Source organism: Drosophila serrata, unplaced genomic scaffold, assembly GCF_035046125.1.
Source record: "Drosophila serrata isolate PLE 108 unplaced genomic scaffold, ASM3504612v1 contig_272, whole genome shotgun sequence".
In the NCBI taxonomy this organism is placed as follows: Eukaryota; Metazoa; Arthropoda; class Insecta; order Diptera; family Drosophilidae; genus Drosophila; species Drosophila serrata.
The window spans coordinates 3804600-3826011 of NW_028257170.1; the positions used below are offsets into that span (position 1 = coordinate 3804600).

Here is a 21412-nt window from a genome sequence, read left to right on the forward strand (position 1 = left end):
ATACAATTAAATTTATAACTTTTTCTGTATTCAGCTGATTTTCATCAAATTTGAGGTATAGCCATTTTATATTAGTCTTAAATTTTGTGTCAAATTTCATGAAAATCGGACTACTATATCATATAGGTGCCATACAAACGATCGTTAGATGTAGAGGAAAAATGCAAATCTGCGAATGTAAAACTGCAAATATAATATGTATAGGTGAATGAAATGAAAGCAGGTATTACTTCATTGTTTTTTAACACAAATAAATATAATTTATATTGTTGAGATTCCAAGTCATAGAAGTTATATCTGCAAGGGTATATAAACTTCGGCGTGCCGAAGTTAGCTTCCTTTCTTGTTAAAAATTTATTTCTTGAATAAAATTACAAACAAAAATATAAAAATTATAAATTATAAAACCCTTTGATCTCTTCCGACGAGACTGATAGTAAAAAAACATTTTTGTAATATTTTTCATATTATTTTCCTTTTATTGTTGTTTTTCGGTTTTTTGTGTTTATCTTTAAAGAATCTTACGAATTCACTTTGTAATGTATTTTACAGACGAAGCTTGGCATGCCGACAACTTGTAGTGGCATATGCATATGCTTATGTTTGTGTGTTGTGTTTAGTAAACAATTAACGTATTTTTAATTTACATCATCAGTTGAACCAAGGTAGACTTATGTGACTAAAACCACTACGCTTACACTTACAATTCAAATTCTCACTTATAAAGGATCTAAGTGTAGAGTAAAAATTATTACGAGTTGGGGTGTTTTCCCTTCAAATAAGTTATAAATAATTTCGTTTGTGTGTTTACCAACTAGAGAACTATCAAAATTGGATTACGAAAACTACAAACTGTGTGTTTTATCATCGTACATTTTTATATTTGTTATAGATAACTATGTATAAGTAATGTTAATATGGGGTTTGCTTATTATATGGTACATATCTTAAAAAAAAATAACTGACAATATATACGTTTCAGTAAAATCCGGCTTATAACTCTTCAGTATTTTACACTTATTCCCTTAGACTAATAATAATAATCTGTGTGTTGAATATGTTGCCTATTTACAGAAAGAATAAAAGAGAAATCATAAAAAGAAATTACTCTCGCCTATGTATAACGCACCTGTTTGTTTGTCGCCTTAAAATTAAGAAATACAATTGTGTATGTACAAGTTTATATTATAAAAGTGAAGAAAAGTCTTCCTAATTATCCTTATTTAAAGAGAAAAAAAATATTTGGGTACAACTTGGGGCTGCATATTTCACCGGGTATATTCGTTTTTAAATGCTTGTCAGATATTCCAACAAACAAAGAATAGATAATACAGATTTCTATATATATTTTAATTTCACATTTAATAAAAGATAAATAATGCAACACAAGGCATGTATCGAAAAGAACACACCTTGGCGGACTATTAATCGTTAACAATCGAGGCGTGCTTGAAATTTGAATAATGCAACAAAAATTAGAGTTAATTTTGTAAAACAGGTTATTTTACAAAATGTAACCAGAATTTATGTTTTCCCTTTTCGTATTTATATAAAATTTTAAAAACAAAATTAATTCTAGGTACGAAAAATGGCTTCGGAAATCTGCTGCTGCCTGTATTTATGCTATGTACATCCTTTGTATCGTTTCGCGTCCTCCGAGTGGCCCAAGTATTAATTATTAATTCAATTAACCCCTCGCTTTGTACTCTTTTTTCAATGTTCAACTTTACCTAGCAAGAACCGCAAACGAATCGCATTTTCCTCCTTTTGTGAGTGTTAAAAATTATTATTTACATTGGATTATGTTCTCCTCGGTCTTTATAATCTTCTATTTTGCCAGGTTCACTTTTTAATATTGCTTTGTGGCTTAGGCGTATCTCTGAATTTCGGTTGATATTGTATATGGTATATGGGAATTGGATTTTTCTTGTTGTTTATTTCTACGTTTTAACCATTATTTCAAGTAGTTTAAACAAAAGTTACATAAAATATATTTTATAGGGTTAAATCTATAGAGATTTGGTTCTCTATATCTAGCTCAAGCATTTGTTTGTAACGAAACTGTTTTCTCCTTCAATCGGATAATAAACTTAAAAATACATATTACCAATTACCAAAGGGTATTCTCCTATATCATCTGTGTTACTTCAGTTTTTTTGGCTGCCTTAATCCGTATTCTATATGCTATATGTAAATATATCAATTCTTGTTATATATATAGTTGGGTTTTTTCTTTGTTTGTTTTGCGTCTCACTTTTGCCTTGACCGAAAACGAATGCTAATTAAGTAAACTAAGTAGTTGTTTAGTAAGAACGTTTTGGTATATCTTCTAGACTCTCTTAAAGATCACCGAGATGTGTTTTTGCTTACAAATAGACATATGATTGCATTGTGTGTTTTGCTTGGCGTTTTGTTAGTTTGTTTGTCTGTTTTCTTTGATCAGTAATTGTTTGCTATTGTGAAGGAAAAGGAAACACTTGAAACGGACGCATCTCTTGTGTGGTTTGTGGTGTCTAAGGGAAGCAGCTAGCTTTTTTGTCGTAAAAAAAGAAACTTGAATCCGGCCTCAGGCATTTTCCGATTCATAACTGGGTTACATCTTTTTCCGGTTTGTTCTGTCCAAAATCTTAATTGCTGTGCATTGAAACAGCGTCTTTTTCAGACCCAAAGTCGCTGGCACTCCCGTCTCGTGACTCACCCTCCACTAGTGGCCAGCATCTCTCCGGGACGCAGCCGCCGTGGTCACCTTCTCTACCAATGCACTCGCTGCAGCAGCTCCGGCCGCTACTGAACCCAATCGCTCAATAACCCGCGAATCGCAGGAAATGGTCCGCTGCAGACAACGCGATCTCTCGCTCATCTTCTCCTGCTGCTGCTCCAGTAGCGTAGGTGCGGCGTTGAAGTGGCCACCTGTGGGTGTAAAACATTGATTTAAAACTCTTTAAATCTCTAAAAATAAAATTAACTCACCTTTTGGTTTGTCATCGAACATATGCAGCTTCTGAGCCGTGCTTAGGATACTGTTCACTGTGCTCAAGGTAGTGGCCGCCGGATCCAATGCCTGCTTCTTGATGGCAGGTATTCTGCTGCTACCGACACCGACAACACCCAACACCTGCTGCAAGTGATTTCCGCTGCTACTGCTGCTCTTGTTGTTGATGTTATTGTTACTAAGATTAAAGTGATTCACGCCAGGCTGCTGGTGGTGATGGACCTGCTGGTGGACACTGATCGAGTTCCGTCGCTCCCTTATGGCCGCCTGATAGCGTTCCGGCGACTGCAGTGAGCACTTGTTAATGGTCTGAGGCTTCGCAAAGCAGCGATCAGTTGCACTTGGGTTCGCTGGTGGCGTGGTTGGTGTCGTTGGAGTCGTGGGCGTGGTTGGGGCCGAATCCACAGATGGCCTGTGCCGCATTCGATACTCACTAATGGAAAGCTTTCGTTTTGGCATTGGCGTTGGCTCCGGCACCGTCAGCATGGGGTTCAGACGGGGATCATGGCTGGCGGTGCGTGTGTACAGCTTCAGCGGGGTTGTGGTTGGTGGTGGCATTTCCACAGACAATGGGGATGATGCCACTGCAGCAGCTGCTGTTACTGGGCTAACGATGGCAGCTGCTGGACAGGTTGCCGCTTTGGAAGATCTGATTTTCGCCTCCAGGTACTCGGAGAGACTGGGCATGCTGCTGCTGCTGTTTGTAGGGACATTGCCGGTAACGACACTTGCTGGCAACGAAGGAGAATCCTGCAACTTGCCGTAGATGGTGTTGTAGAACGGCAGTGGCGGCATCTTTGTGACGGCGGTTGGGCAATTACTGTCCTGCGGCTGGACAGTAACCGCAGTAGGTTGCGTGATCAGCACAGGTATGGGAGCAGCCTTGGGCGTGGGCACTGGTACTGATGCTGATAAGGAAGTCGCGACTACAGCTGGGATTGTTGGCTTCTGAATGTAGTTCATCTTGCTGCTTATCATCGTGCTGCTGTCCTTCTTGTCCTTGTCTTTCTCTTTCTCCCTTTCCTTGTCCTTATCCCGCTCCCTCTCCTTGCCCTTCTGCTTCTCATGCTTCTGCCTCTCGCGATCCTTCTTCTTGCTCTTTTTCTTCTCCTTTTTTTCCTTCTTCAAGGCGGCCGCGATGAGCGCCTGCTGACGGCTGCCGCACATGGACTCGCGTCGTCGGGTAATCGGCGCTAGCTTACCACTGGCAATAGCTGCCGCCAAGCTCATGGGTCCTCCACTCGGCACCTCCTGGTGATGGTTGTTTTCCTTGCGGTGCTGCTGTTGCTGTTGGACAGCATTCGGTACGCCTGCGGCAGCTACACCAGCGGGCGCAACGATGCCAGGTACGGCGCTCGCCAGAACTTTGCTGCTATTGAGGAGAATGCTGCTGCTCAGGATCTGGCTGTTGGGTTTGGTCAGTTCCTGTTCGAAATTGGTCTGCCGCTTCTTAGTCGTGGGAGTTGGCGGGGCCAGGGATTGGGGCAAAGGCAATTGTGTCACGGGCGTAACGTACATGGACATGGTGCGACGCCTCATCTTCTGCTGCTGCTGTTGGTCCACATTGTTGTGTGTCAAGTGCTTGGCCTTTCCATTAGCCGTAATGGCTGAAAGGCCAACAGGAGTCAGGATCGGTGTTGGCGCTGGTGGCGGTGGCAAGGTCTTAGAATCAGGCTTTAAGATTGACTGAGCAGACTTTTTCTTCGCTTCAACTAATGGCGGCACAGTTGTCGTCGAAGCCTTGTGCTTTTCCTTGTCCTTTTCTTTTTCTTTTTCTTTGTCTTTCTCCTTTTCCTTGGACTTCTTCTTCTCTTTTTTCGACTTTTTTAGTTGCTTCTCTTTCTCGCGCTTCTCATCCTTCTCCTTGGAAGATTTCTTAGACTCTGCAACACTTCCGCCGCTGCTGCTGTTGCTCTTCTGGCCCGAAGCCGAGGCGGTGGTCTTTTTGTTCCTTGACTGCAGGTAGGAAATGTTGGCTGCATGGAAGGACAACAGACGTTCCTGAATATCGTGCGCGGTGAGATTTTTCGTACTGGAAGGAGCAGCATTTCCAGGAGTAAGGGGCGCTACTGTTGCTGCTGCACCTATTGCTACGGTGGTCGTGGATAATGGTATCGCCGCCGTTGAAGTTGCCGCGGATGGTACCGACGCAGGGATGGCTACCTCTAACTTTGGCTTTTTCTTCAGCGGCTGCTCATCTTCTACTTTGAGAGGCGGTGGCGGTCGCGCCGCCTTAATGGCCACCTTTCCGACATCGAGCAGGGTTGCTGCCGCTGCTGCCGTTGCCGTGGAGCGCAATAGAGATTCTCCCGGCTTCGGTTCTTCCACCTTTGTCGGCTCCACCTTGGGCGGCAACTCCGGTTCTGGAATTATTGTCGTCGTCGGCGTTTCCACTTTGGGAGCCAACTTGACAGCGGTGTTAATTGGTTCCAATTTTGGTTCCACTAGCGAGGGCTCAACTTTGGTCTGCTGCTGGTGCTGCTGTTCCTCCAGCTGTTGTTGCTGCTCCCGTTGCTCCTCCTCCTCGCGCTTCACCTTTACCATTTCCTCGAATTTGTCGCAGGCCTGGCTCTCCACATCACGTTCCACATCGATTTTCACGTCATCGGCGGCTGCACTCGTGTCTTCCGGCTCGATCTTTACCAGATTGTCCTCGGCGACGATTTGCTGAGTGCCTGGGCTAGGAGATCGCAATATGTCTACGTCATCGTCCTGCTCCGGCTGCTGCTGCTGGCTGTGATCCGTTTCCACCTTCAAAGCAGGCATTGCGATGTCCTCATCCTCAGCCTCCTCCTTTGGCTCTTCTCCAATAACATCAATGTGCGGTTCATCTGCTTCCATTCCGTTCGATCCGTTGCTAATCACGACGAGGCGGCGCTTCTTCAGCGGCGTGCTGAATCCGTTGGCCAGGGGCGACACACTTGGCACAGGTTGAGGCAGAGGTGTGGGTGTCGTCGACAGACTCTGCTGCTGCGGGGAAAGCCCTTCATCCGGAGTCGTTTCCTCGCTGATGGCCTGTCGCAACCAACGCTTCTTCACCGACGAATTGTTCTGCAGCGGAAGATGCAGTTGGTCGCGAGCAGTGCCCGCCGTCGTCGCTGTCGACGACTCCGTCTGATGGATGAACTGCTCCACTTTTAGCAGGGCCGGCTCTGGCTGATGCTGCTGCAGCTGGTCTCGTTCGCCATTAATCTCGCTCATGGCCGCCCTCACGAGGCTGTCCAAACCCGAAGAGGCTGACTGCTGCTGCTCACACTGCTCCTGCTGAAACCAGCTTGACATGAGCGTCTTCTTGGTCTTGGCACCGCCGGGCGGGAACTTGAATTCACCGCTGCCGCCTAGCGAAGGAGACGTCGTTGCTGGAACTGGAGGCTGCTCTACCAGCGGTCCCATGGCTGCCTCAATTAGCAGGCAGGCACTGCTCACGGGCAGGGACTGTGACTTGGGTGTGGGTGACTTGAACGATTCGCTGCCGGCGGACGGCGAGTTGTTGTTGTGGTGAGCCAAGGCTAAGAGTAGACCCGCTGCCTGGTCTTCCGATCCGCTGTGATGATGATGCTGATGCGCATGATGATGCTGCACATGATCTTCCGATTCAGAGTTTGTCAATGCATGCGATTCACCATCCGATTCCACCATAATGCTCTTCCTTCGCTTATTATTGCTGCTGCCGTTGTTATTGTTGTTATAGCTTCGGCTAACCTTCCGCTTCTTCTTTTGGTTACGTCGCTGCGGCGAATTGGTGCTCGTTGGCGTATCCATCACATCCTCACTGATCGAGTTTGAGCTGCCGCGCTTGTTGGGCGAGGCGGGCGAGTTGCTCGCCTGCCGCTTGTTAGCACCAACACCACTCACCCCCTGACGCGTCGTCTCCTTCTTGTGGCGTGCTTCCTGCTTCTCCATTTTCTCAATGGCTCGCAGTATGGCCTCCAGCTTTCGATCCTCCCGCGACTGCTTCGGCTTATCCTTGGCGGGCGTACGCGTAGTCGGTGTCGTCGCTGATGCCTCATCGTCCTTAGAATCACCGACGGGCGAAGGTGTTGCTGGCGAAACTGCTGGGTTCGAAGACGCGGTAGCAGCTGGCGGAGTCACGTGTTGTTGCTGTTGTTGGGGAGGCGGCTGCTTACCTGGAGTTTTTCTTGATGCTGCAACAACCGATGGTTGGCCACTGTTGTTATTGTTGTTGTTGTTATTATTATTACTGTTATGAGCTAGGGACACGCTCTTCGTGGGCGAACTTAGTTTCGTTGGGGTAGCGGCGACCTGAACCGCCTGGTCGACGCCGGTTGAATAGATAATCTGCTGCTGCTGCTGCTGCTGCTGTGGTTGCCTTTGTGGCGACTGCGGTGGAGGCTGATGATGTGGCTGTGGTTGCTGTTGCTGCACAGTCGTTACCTTGATTGGCGTCGTGACCACATGAGATGTAGGAGTAGCATGCAGGGTCTGCAATGCACTCACTGCCATCCTGGCCTCATCCGCCATTTGTTGCTGTTGCAGTTGTTTCTGTTGCAATTGCTGCTGCTGCTGCTGCTGCTGTTGGAGGAAGTGAGTCGCCACGCTCTGTTGTGCCTTTGGAGATTGTTGTTGCTGCTGCTGCGGCTGCTGCTGAGGTTGTCGTACAATATACGTAGACATGGGCTGCTGTGCAGCTGCTGCCGCTGCAATGACAGCCAAAGGTTCCTGATGCTGCTGTTGCTGTTGTTGCAAAAGGGAAGTTTGCTGTACCACAACGTGAGAATGTTTCTGTGGCAACTGTGGTGATAATATCGGCGTAAGCATCGGCGTAGGCAACGCGGCTAAGATCTGCTGCTGATGCTGTTGCGTGGGACTCCGCTGCAACAGCGAGGTCTGGTGCGGCGTTGGAGACTGAAGCTGAGCCGGCGTTGGCGAGGGAATGGACACCGAGGGCGATGAGGAGGAGGTACAAATGCCCGAGTCGTGCAGCACACTGGACATGGAGACCGAGCAGGAGTTGTTGCTACTGCTGCTGCTGCTTCCGCTGCCGCCGCTGCTATTGCAGACCGGTGCCGTCATTGAGGAGACCGTCGTTGGTGAGGGCTTAAAGCCAAGATTTAACTGACCGAGCTGCGGACTATTCAGGCCCATTTGGCTGCTCTCGCCACTGGAAGATGTTGAACGATTCCTAGAATTGGGCAGGACGACACCCGTTGCTCCTCCCATTGCTCCGACTGCGGCCGCTGCTCCAGCTCCTGGTCCCACCACGCCCAGTCCCATGGTCAGCTGTATGGCTGCAGCGCTATTGGCCGCCGCAGCTGCCGCCGCTGCTGCTGCCGCCTTGTTGCGGTGACTGCTCCTGGGCTGTGTCGGTGGAGCCTGGAGCTGCTGCTGCACCGCCAGCGGTAAGGCAAAGAGACAGTCGCTGCCCAGATCGCAGGCACAACGGGTGCTTGTAGGCTGAATGACGGCAGCATGCGATTTCTTTTGCTCCACCGCCGCCAGGTCGTGTGGCTCGTGACGCACCGTGATCTCCGTCTGGGCGCGGATATGCGTCAGTGCCACTATGTACAGGTGTAGCGTCCCCTTCTCAAAGTAGTGCTGCAGCTCGGCATTCGGGCGGCAGGAACGACGAACAAAGCGAGCATCGTTGCCGTACGTCCGCGTATCTACGCACACCTCCGGTCCCTTGAGGTACGAGGGCGGCTGCTGCGCCACCTGCGGCGCACTGCCATCCGGCCGCAGCGTCTGCATGGGCGCCTCCACGCCCGGCAGCTGGTAAAAGAAGACAAACTGTCCCGGCGTCTTGTGAGCCTTGAAGCTGTTCAGGTAGTTGCTAGGCGGCGGCGTGTTCATGTTGACGGTGGGATTCTGGGTGCGGAATTGAGTGGTCAGCATGTACTTGCCGCGAAGCTCATGGATGGGGGCGTGCGGCGCGAGCTCCACGCTGCTAATCAACACCTTAGCGCCTGCATACGGAATGAGCTGAGCGCGCTGCTCCAGTTCCAGCTCACTGCTGCTGCCGCCGCCGCCCGTCGACAGTTGTTGTTGGATCTGTCGCAGCGCCTTGTTCTCCGTGTTCTGGATGCTCTGCAGCAGGCTGGGTTGCTTCTGAATGGCGTGCAGGCGGGCTCGCAGCTCCGGCGAATAATGATTGGTCACTGCGTACTCGTAGTTCTCAATCCATTGGCGCAAATTGGCAGCATGCTTTTCCGCTGCCGTAAGAGCAAGATTACTGCCGCTGCCGCCGCTCGTTCCTTCGGAATTGGACTTGCTCTTGCGCTTGCTACTCTTTTTGCTAGACTTTCCAGTGCCGGCGCCACCAGAAGGAGTTGCGCCTCCAGTGCCGCCCTTCTCGCTGCCGCCTACTCCGCCGCTTTTCTTGGTCTTCTTTATAGTGGAGCCGGAGCCAGCACCGCCTGCGCCTTCTTTGGTTTTCTTCGACTTCTTGGACATGCCTGTGTTCGTGGCATAGCCTCCATTCAGTCCTGATGTTAGCCGTTGCTGCAGCTCCTCGGACATGACCACACCACCGACGCCGGCGCCGCTGCCAAATACTCCTCCGCTGAGCGTTGTCCCTGCCGCCACGGCCGCAGCTCCATTTGCCGCCTGTGTGGCCACCAGCAGCATGTGCTCCTTACGCTTCTGTCGCTGTAGGGCACGAGCTCTCACCTTGTCCACAGCACGCGGCTGGCACAGTTCGCACATGTACTCCTCTGGTATGTTCTGGCGGTCAATGCCCATGCAGTCCACGTGTTGCCAAGCCCTGTTGGTCAGAAGAAAACAAGAGTTAGATCCAAAGTCTTGAGACACTGTTCCTGCTTGAACTAGTCCTGTACTTACGAGCACTTGTCGCAGCATATCATGTAGCCATCATCGTGGGTCAGCTCGCAGATGCAGCGCGTCACAGAGTCATCCTCGGCCTCAGCTTCTGGCGCTGTCTCCGTCTCCTCGCCCGGATCAATGTCAGCGCTGGCCAGGCCCAAGCGAGAGCTGCTGCTAATGGCTGAGTGGGCATCATCGTCGGTCACATGGCGAGGAACTGCATAGAAGAAAGTGGGAATTATAATTCTCGGCATTTCGATATAATAAATACAATTATAATTCCTCTGATTTAATTTAACCCTCAAAATCGAATTCTGAAAGCATTCACAATGCTTGCTATGCCCCCTATATACTTACTTGGCTGGCCGTAGAAATTTCCATAGGTGGGCGTGGTTTGACCAGCGGCGACAGTCACACCGATTCCGCCCAGTGACCACTGTTGCGGCTGCTGCTGCTGTGCCACTCCAGCAATTGTTGTATCAGCCGTTGGCTGCTGTGACTGCTGTTGTTGCTGTTGCTGCTGCTGCAAGGAGGCGTAGGTGTGGTCCTGCATGATGGCGTGAAGCTGCTGTAGGCGTAGATCCTGTGTAAGCACTGGCACCGGTCGCACCTCTTCAATATATAGCTCCTCGTCGTTTGCACTGAGCTGGCTGTGGCCCAATGGATGCTGTGCCGTTAAAACCTGACCTCCTGTCGCCACTGTTGCCGTTGTTGGTGTTGATAACTTTACCAGAGGCGCTGTTTCTAGTTGACCAGGAACGTTATTGAGCGGCGTCAAATGAAGAGACGTGGCTGGGGTAAGCGTTGTCGTGGTATATCCGCTGGCACAGCTGTTCCGCAAAACTCCGAGATTGCTCATGCTATTGCTATGGGTAAGATTACTGCTAATGATGCTGCTGCTGCTGTTGTGGTTCACCCTGGAAAGGTAAGATACACGCACGTGTATTGTTATTAGAGGAGAGATGTCACAATACACAATTCTATTGCTATTGTTATAGAACTGATCGAACAGCTGGCCCGGCCCGATAGTTGATGCAAATCTGACACTTGTAAGAGCAAACTATCGATGCCAACAAAGTCGACACTTGAAAATCGTTTGTTCATCCGGAACGAGGTGTCATTTAAAACCCAAATCGATTTTAAAGGGCCTACAGCAAAGCATTTAGAGCAGTCAGTCTGTCAGACGGTTTAAAAATGATTAAACGTAATTGCTGCCAGTATCAGTCGAATGGCAAAACTCTGTACATTATATATACATATTTACTATTTTAAATCCCAATAAAAAATGTTGATATCTATCCTTACCCGTGCTTGTTGTAATACTCAATAACAGTCGGTGCCTTCCTTGCAGCCTCGTGCTGCATTTGCTGCTGCTGCTGTTGCTTCCGCTCCAGTGACGCCGCCCGGCTGCTGGGTGCACTCACCGACTGACGACGCGCCGCCGTCGCCGAGGACATATACGAGGAGATGGCCGCACTGCCGCTTGGAAAGCCATGCGACGAGATGCTAACCGAAGGTGAGCTGGCCACCGTCACCGGAGGCGTGCCAGTGACTGTGAGGAAAGATGTCGAAGTAACTGCCTTGGGGCCGGCTGCTTGATAATGTGTCAACAGCAGATTTCCATGTGGATTACCACCCGGACTGCCAGCGGATCCGCCATTGCTGCTTCCGCTGCCACTGCTATTGTTGCTGTAGATAATCTGTGTGGGTGGCGGCATGTTGCTGCTGCCTATGGCACCCGACACCTGTTGGGATCGCTGCTGCTGCTGGCTAAATGACTTCTGGGCCATGCTTTGCAGGATGCGCGCGGACAACTCATCAGTCATCTGCGTTCCGTTGACAATCATCACGTCATCAGTGATCAGCGAGGAGTTCGCCACCGTGTGCGCAGGCTCGTTGTCACTACTCCCGCTGCTATTGTAGTGGATGCGTTTCGTCGTCCCCATCTGTTGTTGTTGCTGCTGCTGCTGTTGCTGGGGATGCTGCTGGATGACGGTGCCATGCGAGTTGACAAATTTAATGGTTCCACCGCCAGTGGCCTGAGCCTGTGCCTGCAGCAAATATCCTCCCGTCGAGCCGGCATTCGGCGATGTCTTATGCTGCAGCTGAGTTCCCTGCGGCAAGCTGATCTGCTGCTGCTGCACATACTTGCTGTTTAGCTTAGTGACCTTGGTAACCGGTGTGGGCGTAACTATGGACTGTTTTGCATACGTAGCTTGCTGCTGCTGTTGCTGCTGGGGCAAGGCGGCAATGGACAGGGCAGTCGTCTGTTTTACAAATTTTGCCTTGGTACCCGTCGCCGTCTTGTAGGTTTGCTGCTGTTGTTGCTGCTGTTGCTGCTGCTGCTGCTGCTGAGTGATGAACGTCTTTAGCTGCTGGGCCTGCAGTTGTTGTTGCTGCTGGTGTTGGTGTTGGTGTTGCTGTTGCTGCAGCATATTGCCCACGCTCTTCACCGTAATCTTCTGATTAGCCTTCTTCAGGAGCGCCGCATTGCCAGCTAATGCTGTCGTCGCCGTGGCATTCACATACTTGGGCTGCGCCGGCTGCACAATTATCTGTGGCGGAGTGGCCGGAACGTACGACTGAAGGCGAGCCCCAACACGAGAGCCCACGGTCACTTTCTGCAAGGTGGCCGCCTGCGGGTGATGCTGCTGCTGTTGCTGCTGTGCCTTAAAAGCGCTGATGCTGCCGAACTTCTGGGGCTGTTGCTGCAATAGTGGTTGTTTTGCCGGCGATGCCGTCACATACGGTAGACTTTTGGCGCCCATATAGCTGAGTTGCTGCTGCTGCGTTGCACCTCCTTGGACAGGGGCCTGCTTAGAGAGCACCGTGAGATTGCTTAGCAGCAGCTTCGAATTGTGTGGCGGCGCCGCAGCCGAAGCGTCAATAATAACATTGCTGGTGCTGCCGTCAGTGGTCACAATCTTGTAGATTTGTGGATTGATTAGTTCCTGGCCGGAGTTGGCCGCTGATCCTGGCCCAGTTCCTGCTGCCGTACGCACCGCGTACTTTTGCGTCGCATTAACCGCCACAACTGACTGGGACTGGCCTTGGCTGGCGCTTAGAATCTGGCGCGTGCTGATCGACATGCGGCGCTGCATAATTCGCTGCAGTTGCGCCTGCGTTGACAAACTGGTGCCATCGATAACGATGTGCGGGGGTGGCGGCGGCTGGGGGCCAGTGATCCCGACGCGACTGATGCTGCTCGTGCTACCGCCGACATTGCTGCTGCTGCTGCTAACGGCGGGCTCCACAAAGACCGTGTCGTGGCTGGACATAGGCATGGCGATGCTGATGTAGATGTTGCAGAGCGGTCTGCAAGCTTAAATTATGTATATATATATTTATATATATATATGTATGTTCCTGTAGGAAGAGGGAGAGCCTGACTTGGCTTAATAGTTCACTCGATCGGTAGAGTTCAAGATTAGCTTTTGATTTCACAACACTACTTCACTACTGGTGAGGCCATCATGTTGCTGTTGTTGTTGCTGTAGCTCCTGGCTCTTCGTTGATGTGCCCCCAAAGCATTGGGGGCCCAATGCATAACCTCTGGCTCTGGCACGGAGTGGTAATAACGCTACTAACGGTAGGCGATGAGGGCCGTGGCGTGCGTTTGAATTGCATAGACGGTGTCCAACACTGTGCCACATCACATTGTCAGCCATCACAAACATAACGCTGCAAGAGATTCAACGGCTTCCGCTACCACTTCCTCAGCGTACTGCTCCCTTGCTGTGCAGTTCTAGCTTCTGCGCTCCCTTGATTCTAGTCTTCTGGTCCTTTGATTTCAGTGATGAAGGTTCTACCCCGTCCCGATTCGTATTAGTTTTACGTTGTTGTCCGTCGTTGTATGTTGCATATGGTATATAAACGAGCTTTCGTTGTTTCTGAAATATATAGAAAATAAAAAGTTAATGGCTAAAGTAAAATATAACCATTGCAAAAAAAAAGGATTCAAAAGTATTTCAGCCCACCGATAGTATCGGAAGGGGAGTGCGCCCATCTCTATCGTCCCGGCGCGGCATTGCCAGATGCAATTCGTATTTATCGTTATGTAATAAAATAAAAAGCACAGCACCGTTGCTGTCGAGCGCCAAAAATGCGCATGCGCACTTTAAACATCCAATATCCGCGTTTTCTCTGCATATAATATATATGTATTTTCGCCTCTGCTTTCGGAATGTGCTTCGTGATGGCTGCTGCTGCTGCAGTTGCTGTAAACTTGAACGCAGCATCAGGGAGCAGAAAATCAGAAAATCAGAGAGAAACCACAGAAGCGAGCACGGTGCGAAAGGTGTGCCCAAAGCAAGCAAGGGATTGTGTGCATTGTTTATGCTTGTGTGCGTGTTTGCATTCTGTGTCTCTGTGTGTGTGTAGTGTGACCCCCCCTAGCAAATATTAAAAAAATAGGAAAAACAGCAAAAACGTTAAGCACTTGTGCATTTGTCTTTTATGATGAAAACCAGTTTTTTCTGTTTTGCATTTTTTATGCGCGCACCTCTCCAGCTAAATCACTTAAGCCAATGTCTTTCATTTGCCCACATTTTCCATTGTAAAATTTGTCACAAGTAAACTTTAGATGAGAAGGCTTGCAATATGAAGCAGTTCAACTTATTTTAAGGATGGAAGTTCTAGGCTTTCTAAACATTTTGAGATACAAATCTATGTGTATTACTCATATAACTTTAGATTTTACAAGAAGCTTTTTAGCACTGTTTAATAGTTGTGGTAATAATATCCATAGCAATCTAATTCGATATGATGACTTACTTTTGTAATATTTATATTAATGAATTTTCAAGTGTGGGTTTATTTAAAAATGACACAAATTTTGCTTTCCTCAATCTTTGTTTTAATCGTTAAAAAGTTCATTGATATACATAAATATATGTTTATGAGAAAATAAAGGTTCTTTATATCCTATATTACTTTTTGATTAGATTTTACAAATGACCAATTTTACTACTCTTAGCAATGTGTCAATATTTTGCTGCTATGTTTTGCTCTGTGTTTCGCGCTATTTCTATTATTTACTGCACATTCCGCTTTCGCTTCGCCGTTCGGATTACAAAGCGGAGGAAAAGAGCCAAAGCAAAAGCAGAGAGAGGAGGCAAAGCAGAGCGAAATGTGAATGCACTAATTTCGCCTTGGCATCCGGCGCGGCATTCATCGCTAGTTGCTGTTGTCGCTGTCTTGTATCTATTACACATTACACTGGCAACTTGCACTTGGGTTTGTCTGTATTGTATGTATATTTCACCTGCACCTGTGTGTATGTGTCTGGGGCCAATTTGTGCCTATTGTCTATTGCACTCGCGTGCTATAGATACAATTTCCATTTGAAATAGAGTATAGGGAGCAGCAGCGAAATTGATTCCCCTCAATTTCATTTTAGATAAATCTAAGAGAGCATAGCGCGTGCTATTGTGTAACATTTCATTTGCTTTCCTGGTCCATTAAATGCCAAATTAATCGATAAACACATATGTATGTATATAAATTATATAACCCAGGAAGTTTTGGTTTAGAACTTCTCCTCCAACGACAATGCTGCCTACCATTTCCGTTTCATCGTCATCTCCACGTTTCATATTTCTTAATGGAAGGAAGCAGTGCACGATAACGGCACAAATGAGAGCGGTTACAGTAAATTTTGATTTAGGTTACACACACCAGAACATTTACAAAAAAATCTTACAATAGCTACTAGTTAAAAATACACAACTGCGACAAAGAGAGACAGAGATTCCCTCATCCTCAGCCAAAAGGTGAATTACAAAACACACACATGCAAAAGCCAACCCTACCCCAACCCCAACAAAAACAACAACTGTAGTCATCAACATCGGCAAGTAAAATGCGCGCCATAAACAAATTATACACACACCAGCCCACAAAGTAAGCCCCAGCGAAGTCGCCCCCATTGCCAGCTAGTTGGTGTGAACAAGACAGCAAGCAGATCTCTGTAAATGCACGTTGAAAACTTAACGCACACATATACTCAACGATAAACAAATACAAACACTGACCGTGAGCTTTCGTACTGTTGTTGTTGCTATGGCTTTTGTTGCATCGCTAGATGAAGTAGAACAAATACAAATTACAGTACATTGTCGATAAAATGAACAATCACACTGCCCGCACACTGAACATTGAAAGTGCACATCCTTATTTGAAGATAGTCATAAGCTTCATTATTTATATCTATAAGTTTTCTGAATAGAAGTTCCTTGCAGATGTTACCCTGTAGCGGTAGAAAGATACACATGTATGAGAGGAGCCACGAAAGCTTATCGACACGAACGCACTCGAGTGCGGGGGAAAAGAGAAAGAACTGTATTGCGATCTCCTGAATCAAAATGAACCTACAATTAAAAATAGTAACGCAGCCGCCGCTGGCAGCTTATATTAGTTTGTTGACCAATTGGACTACGTGACTGCACAATAATATTGGCATTGCTTTGACTGTACAAACGGTGGCAACTATCGAATGGGCTTTAGCTGTGGCTTTTGCATACGCCTGTCAGTCAACCAATTGCGTCTTATTTTTATTTGTGTGCTCTCCTACTTTTACAGAGCTGTAGAAGGGTGTGCTTAATTCGATCAGTTTAAAGCACTTTCTTGGTATTTCAGATTGCAATCGCCGCTGAGTTACGAATATCCATGAAGAGTGGCGTTCACCTCTCATCGCCCACTTACACCTACACGAAAATCTTAGCTAGGTGGCGGGGGTTGGGTCGGGGGTGTTTTAGGTTTGGGGCTTGGTTTTTTGGGCCGCCGCCGCGACAACCCTTGGAATTATCGAATGCCTTGCTATAGCTGTCCCTTCGCTTTCGCGAATTTACATTTGTTCGATGGCCTGCGTTGCGCAGAAAATAAAGAAAATCGAGCGCAGTACAAAAAGTTGTCTATCAACTTTTGCTTTCATTTTTGTGGCGAAAATTCGCGCGTACAGAGAACAAGGCATAAATAACAATTGCAAAAATCACGTATGCGTAAAGAGTTGCGCAGGAACATTCGAGCAGTACCCAGTGCGTTAGAGCGGGACAATCAGACTAGACGCTCATACAGGCACACTCACACAAGCGCATTGCCAGTTGCGGCTAACTTCACGGCGTATAAGCGTGCAAACGGCGAAAACACACAATAAAACATTTGAGAAAAACAAGACGAAAGAAAAAGGGAATAAAATCTAAGCGACTAACGACTCTATGTTCTAACATTATGGATATTGGACCGAGGCGATACTAATATGGCGTCATCAATGCGAAATGGAAAATTGGTTGTTAAAGTGTATATTTAAAGCGGATTTTTTGTCAATTTCCAATTGACCGCTCGTTGTGCGCATGTCAAAACATTGGCGGAGAAAACAAAAATGTTTCTCAGCATACTCATTGGGTTGAAAATAATCAAGTTGTGCCAAATTCTAAAAGAATTAGGTACAGAGCACCCGAGCAAAACAAATAAAACAAATTAAAATTGAACAACATATTTGCATTGAGTTGGCAACTCTGTGCTCAGTGCTCTATTACGCACATCTAACTTCACGTTGCACAAAACGGAATTGAAAGCAAAACAAATGAACGCGCGAACGTGTGTGCGAGCGGGCACGATATACAGTCGTTCAGTGGGGAAGAGAATAAGCAATTAAATATGGCGACACAGTATGCAAAAAATAAGGACTGAGAAAATCAAGGCATCAACAAATAGAAAATTTAACTTCTTTAACTTTACATTCAACAGCATTTGTTACAAGTGTGCACCTCATATACTTTCTCAAATAAAATAATCTAACTTTTACGTTCTCCCTTCACGGGACACTGACTTTACGATTTTGGGCGCGCACTCACACATACACTCATTTTACTCACCGCTTATTATTATTATTTTGTTGATTTTTGTTTCACTTCATTTTATACAACTTAGTTTGGTTTGACGGAAAGCTCTGTCGGTTTTTTGATCAAAACTTTTTAACTTTATTCTTTACAAACCAAATTCGGTTTGTATACACACTTAGACACTTGTTTATTTTTTGTTCCGTTGCACATTTTCGGTTCACAGCTTCCGGGTGATAGCACGACGCTGTTTTAAACGTTTACTACCTGCACAAAACAAAATGTTTCTACTTTGATTAATCAATTTTATTATTATTAATACCGTATGGTACAAGAAGCAGAAGGTAAAACGCGCTAGGAAAATACATTACGGGTGGCGCGAATAGCGTGTGCGCGAGCGAGATGACCAGTCGGAGCGGGCAGAAGCACAGCTAGTCTGACCTTTCTTACTAGTGGTAGAGGCATATCAACTACCTATTATCGGCTATTTTATTTTGTTCTCTATGCTGCCCTGCTTCTTCTTCTTCTCGGTTTTTGTGTTGCGCTGTTTCCTTCTTTAGCCTATTACTGCTGCGCCTGGCCATTCCGAAATGCTGTACGTACATATTTCGATTTTGCTTTTCCGCCTATCCGTCGATACCCACACATACGTATATCTGAGCATGCCTGTTTGTATGGATGTGTAAAACTATACACGGATGTTGGCGCACATATACACAAAAAGGAAAATAGTTAAATATTATTAACTTTGCTCAGAAATTATACACTTTTGCATGAATCCTGATAATAGTTCGGCTTTCTTTAAAGAAAAGATATGTACATAGATAGGTACACAAAAGGAGTGTGCTGACTTGAAATGACAGTACGTTGAATATAACTTATTGGCTGCCTTTCGTCTAAAGACATTCAAATTAATTCAAAAAAGGCCGCACAATCCAATAAACTATACTTTTTGTACAATTTCTTATACCTCTCCTACACTCACACAAATACTACATATACATATAGACCGCTGCTAGTACACGTTTAGCGTCATCTCGCTCACACTTGCGCTTCGCACGTATTTTGCCTCTCGCATTGTGTTTTCTTCTTTTTCTTCCCAACACGCTATTAAGAAATCGTAAATTAAAAGTGCATTTGTAGCTAAACTAACACGTTTCTCGGGTGAATTTCATATTGCTGCGATTGCCGCGCTCGCATGCTACGCTCACAACTATTTTCACAAATTTTTTGTTGACGTTTTAAGCACAATTCCACGCGTTTTGTTCACAACTTTCCGCTTCTACAAAATTAGCGACCAACCGAAGACGGTCACACTACAGCGAATAATCGTTATCGCTCTACCAGGGCTGAGCAACACGTCGATTGGTGTATATCGATTTGCAAGTGATTTAAATCGATTAAAAATGGCGAAATAAACGGCTTGATTATCTTATGAGAGTACAATTAGTTTTTATAAAAAATTGGGCTTAATTACAATTATAATTCCGACTTTGTATATATTCATATTTTTTATAGTTCGATAAATATTTGTTGAAACTTTACAAGAGCATTTTGGTATATTTCCAGACCCCTCGCACGGTCACATTGCAAAGAAATTGTAATTTTAGAGAATTATGGAAATAGTTGCTGCTTATGTGTTGCATATTTCAGCAGTGCGCAACTTTTGAGCAGCGTTGCGAGTGAGTTAAATCCTGGCATCACCAAATGCTAGGGTTAAAGCCCAGCAAAATTGTTGATATGCATACTTCCCCTGCAGACCACAAAATCTGGCTTTAAGCGGAAAGGTCGTTTCTGTACAGCAGTATGGATGCGAATGTAAATCCCCTGGCCGTTATCCTCGGTTACTTTGATAGCAAGGGTGACCGTCTGCTCTACAGGTATCCCTACCAGACACTAGGCCAAACGGAGGTGGCCAGCGAGGAGCAGCGCAAGTCCAGGTGGGAAATTCAGATCACTTCAAGACATTTCCAGACCAGACTCATTGCATCTCTTACTCAGAAAGCGAAATCCTTTTGCTGTGGCCCATGTAGACGACCTACTGCAGGCGCCGACGCAGGGACAAGGACAACTACAGGGATTCGCAGATGAGGTGCTGTTGGCACTGTTTGCGGTGAAGCCGCAGCTTTGCAATCAGAAGTTTGAGCTCAAGCTGAACGATGTACGCTTTGTAAGCCACCCGACTCTGATTCCTTCTTCAACCACGGCTGCTGCCAAAAAACAACAGATGCTCATCAACATTGTGTTTGCTCTGCACGCCCAGGCCAGCTATTCGATCGTCAAGTGCTACCATGAGCTGAGCAAGCGCCTGGGCCTGGCGTTAAAGTTCGAAGAGCAGCGCTGCGGCTACCTGACTGAGCAGACAGCGTTAATGGCACGCACCCATGACGAGCAGCAGCAACAGCCGCTGGAACGCACTCTTGAGCTAATTGCGGAACGGTGCACCTTGGCGCAGGCTCTGCGCTCCATCTTTCATGATCTGTGCACCACCGGGTTGCTGAGCACTTCGCTGAACGACAATTTAACGCTCTGCTTCTGCCTGCCGGCCAAGGCCCATCAGTTGCATAAGAAGGGCAGCATGGTGGACCCGGAGACTATTGACCGCTGTTTAAGAGCGCTGAAGCCATACCATGGGATGCTGCTACTGGTGGACTTTGCCGAGCTACTAGACTGCGTCCCACCGACGGGGGCACGTATGCTGTGGCAGCTGGTCGATGCTTACAACCCGTTGATCAGCCTACAGAGCATGGCCTCCAATGCCGACCTGAGCATCGAGCATGTGTACAAGCTTGTGTCGCATCTGGTGTATTGGGCCAAGGCCACTATCATCTATCCCCTGTGCGAAACGAATGTCTATGTGATTGCTCCAGATGCCCCGCTGCACACGAAGTCCCATTTGGTGGAGAAGTTCTCGGCTCGCTTTGCCGGCATGTCTCTGTTCGAGGTGATCTCGGACTTTTCGCTGCCCACGTCCATTGGCCATTTGACGACGCCTCTGCAGCAGCCGGCGCGGCAGGGAATTCTCGCCCAAATGGTTATCTGGATGCTGCAGCACCATTTGCTCATGCAGCTGCACACCTACGTTCAGTTCATGCCCAGCGAGGACGAGTTCGGTGACTCTGCGTCTTGCAGCAATCAGCTGCGTGAGGCCGCCAGCGACGACGAGGATGCAGAAGAGGAGGAGGATCAAGAGCATGATCCGGGCGGATCAATGCTGAGCATGTCCAGCCAGCCACTGCCCGTTCCAACGGTTTCTATCGGCAGCCATCGACGTGACGTTTCCGAAGACCAATCCTCGCTGGCCTCCGACAACATAGTTGTGCAACCATCTTCCAGCCATAAATCGAACTTCAGCATCACAGCCTCGATGAGCACGGATAACTGCGACAGCCTGGACTCCATGGAGGACGAACAAAAGCTTAAGGAGCTCCTGCATGTGTTCAGCGATGCCGATCGAGCGGCCATCCGTCGAATTCCTGCCTCCGCCAATGTCGACGATCTGTCGCTGTTAGTGAAACTCTATCAAATGGGCTACTTTAAGAGCGAACACCACCTGGAGGAGATCATGTACTTTGAGAATTTGCGGCGCTCCCAGCTGCTGCAGCTGCTGGACAAATTTCGCGACGTGCTGATCATCTACGAGACCGAGGATCCGGCAATTGCCTCCATGTACAACACCAAGTAGATCGCTCAGCGAGTTCTGCATTCCGCGCAATGTAGTCTATATCTGTTATACATATATTTTTTTTAAGTTAATAAGTTAATAAAATGTTCTTTAAAATATGATGTTATTTTCAATGAA

At 47.4% G+C, this 21412-nt stretch overlaps 2 protein-coding genes across 3 annotated transcripts; one reads left to right on the top strand and one right to left on the bottom strand.

The window, feature by feature from the left end:
- Positions 1–447: 447 nt before the first annotated feature.
- upSET (SET domain-containing protein upSET) lies at positions 448–18952 on the bottom strand. 2 transcript variants are annotated; one of them, XM_020962107.2, is made up of 7 exons: positions 18764–18952; positions 17647–17877; positions 11078–13662; positions 10130–10689; positions 9791–9989; positions 2971–9713; positions 448–2910 (listed from the first exon to the last, which is right to left on the bottom strand). In XM_020962107.2, exons 3-7 carry the CDS (start codon positions 13054–13056, stop codon positions 2705–2707), a joined length of 9687 nt encoding a protein of 3228 aa, XP_020817766.2. In that variant the 5' UTR covers positions 13057–13662; positions 17647–17877; positions 18764–18952; the 3' UTR covers positions 448–2704. The 2 variants fall into 2 exon arrangements, with proteins under 2 accessions (XP_020817766.2, XP_086690458.1); XM_086834332.1 differs by having other exon boundaries at positions 17647–17873; positions 18764–18941.
- On the top strand, positions 16871–21393 carry Nprl3 (GATOR complex protein Nprl3). Its single transcript, XM_020961538.2, has 4 exons — positions 16871–17057; positions 19180–19292; positions 19370–19550; positions 19612–21393. Exons 3-4 carry the CDS (start codon positions 19417–19419, stop codon positions 21293–21295), a joined length of 1818 nt encoding a protein of 605 aa, XP_020817197.1. The 5' UTR covers positions 16871–17057; positions 19180–19292; positions 19370–19416; the 3' UTR covers positions 21296–21393.
- Positions 21394–21412: the final 19 nt, after the last annotated feature.

Coding starts and splice junctions, on each gene's coding strand:
- Nprl3 (XM_020961538.2), top strand. CDS start 19,417: ATGGATGCGAATGTAAATCCCCTGGCCGTTATCCTCGGTTACTTTGAT. Junction 19,551..19,611: donor GAGGAGCAGCGCAAGTCCAG/GTGGGAAATTCA, acceptor TCTCTTACTCAG/AAAGCGAAATCCTTTTGCTG.
- upSET (XM_020962107.2), bottom strand. CDS start 13,056: ATGCCTATGTCCAGCCACGACACGGTCTTTGTGGAGCCCGCCGTTAGC. Junction 9,990..10,129: donor AAATTTCTACGGCCAGCCAA/GTAAGTATATAG, acceptor TCTTCTATGCAG/TTCCTCGCCATGTGACCGAC. Junction 2,911..2,970: donor GTTCGATGACAAACCAAAAG/GTGAGTTAATTT, acceptor TTACACCCACAG/GTGGCCACTTCAACGCCGCA.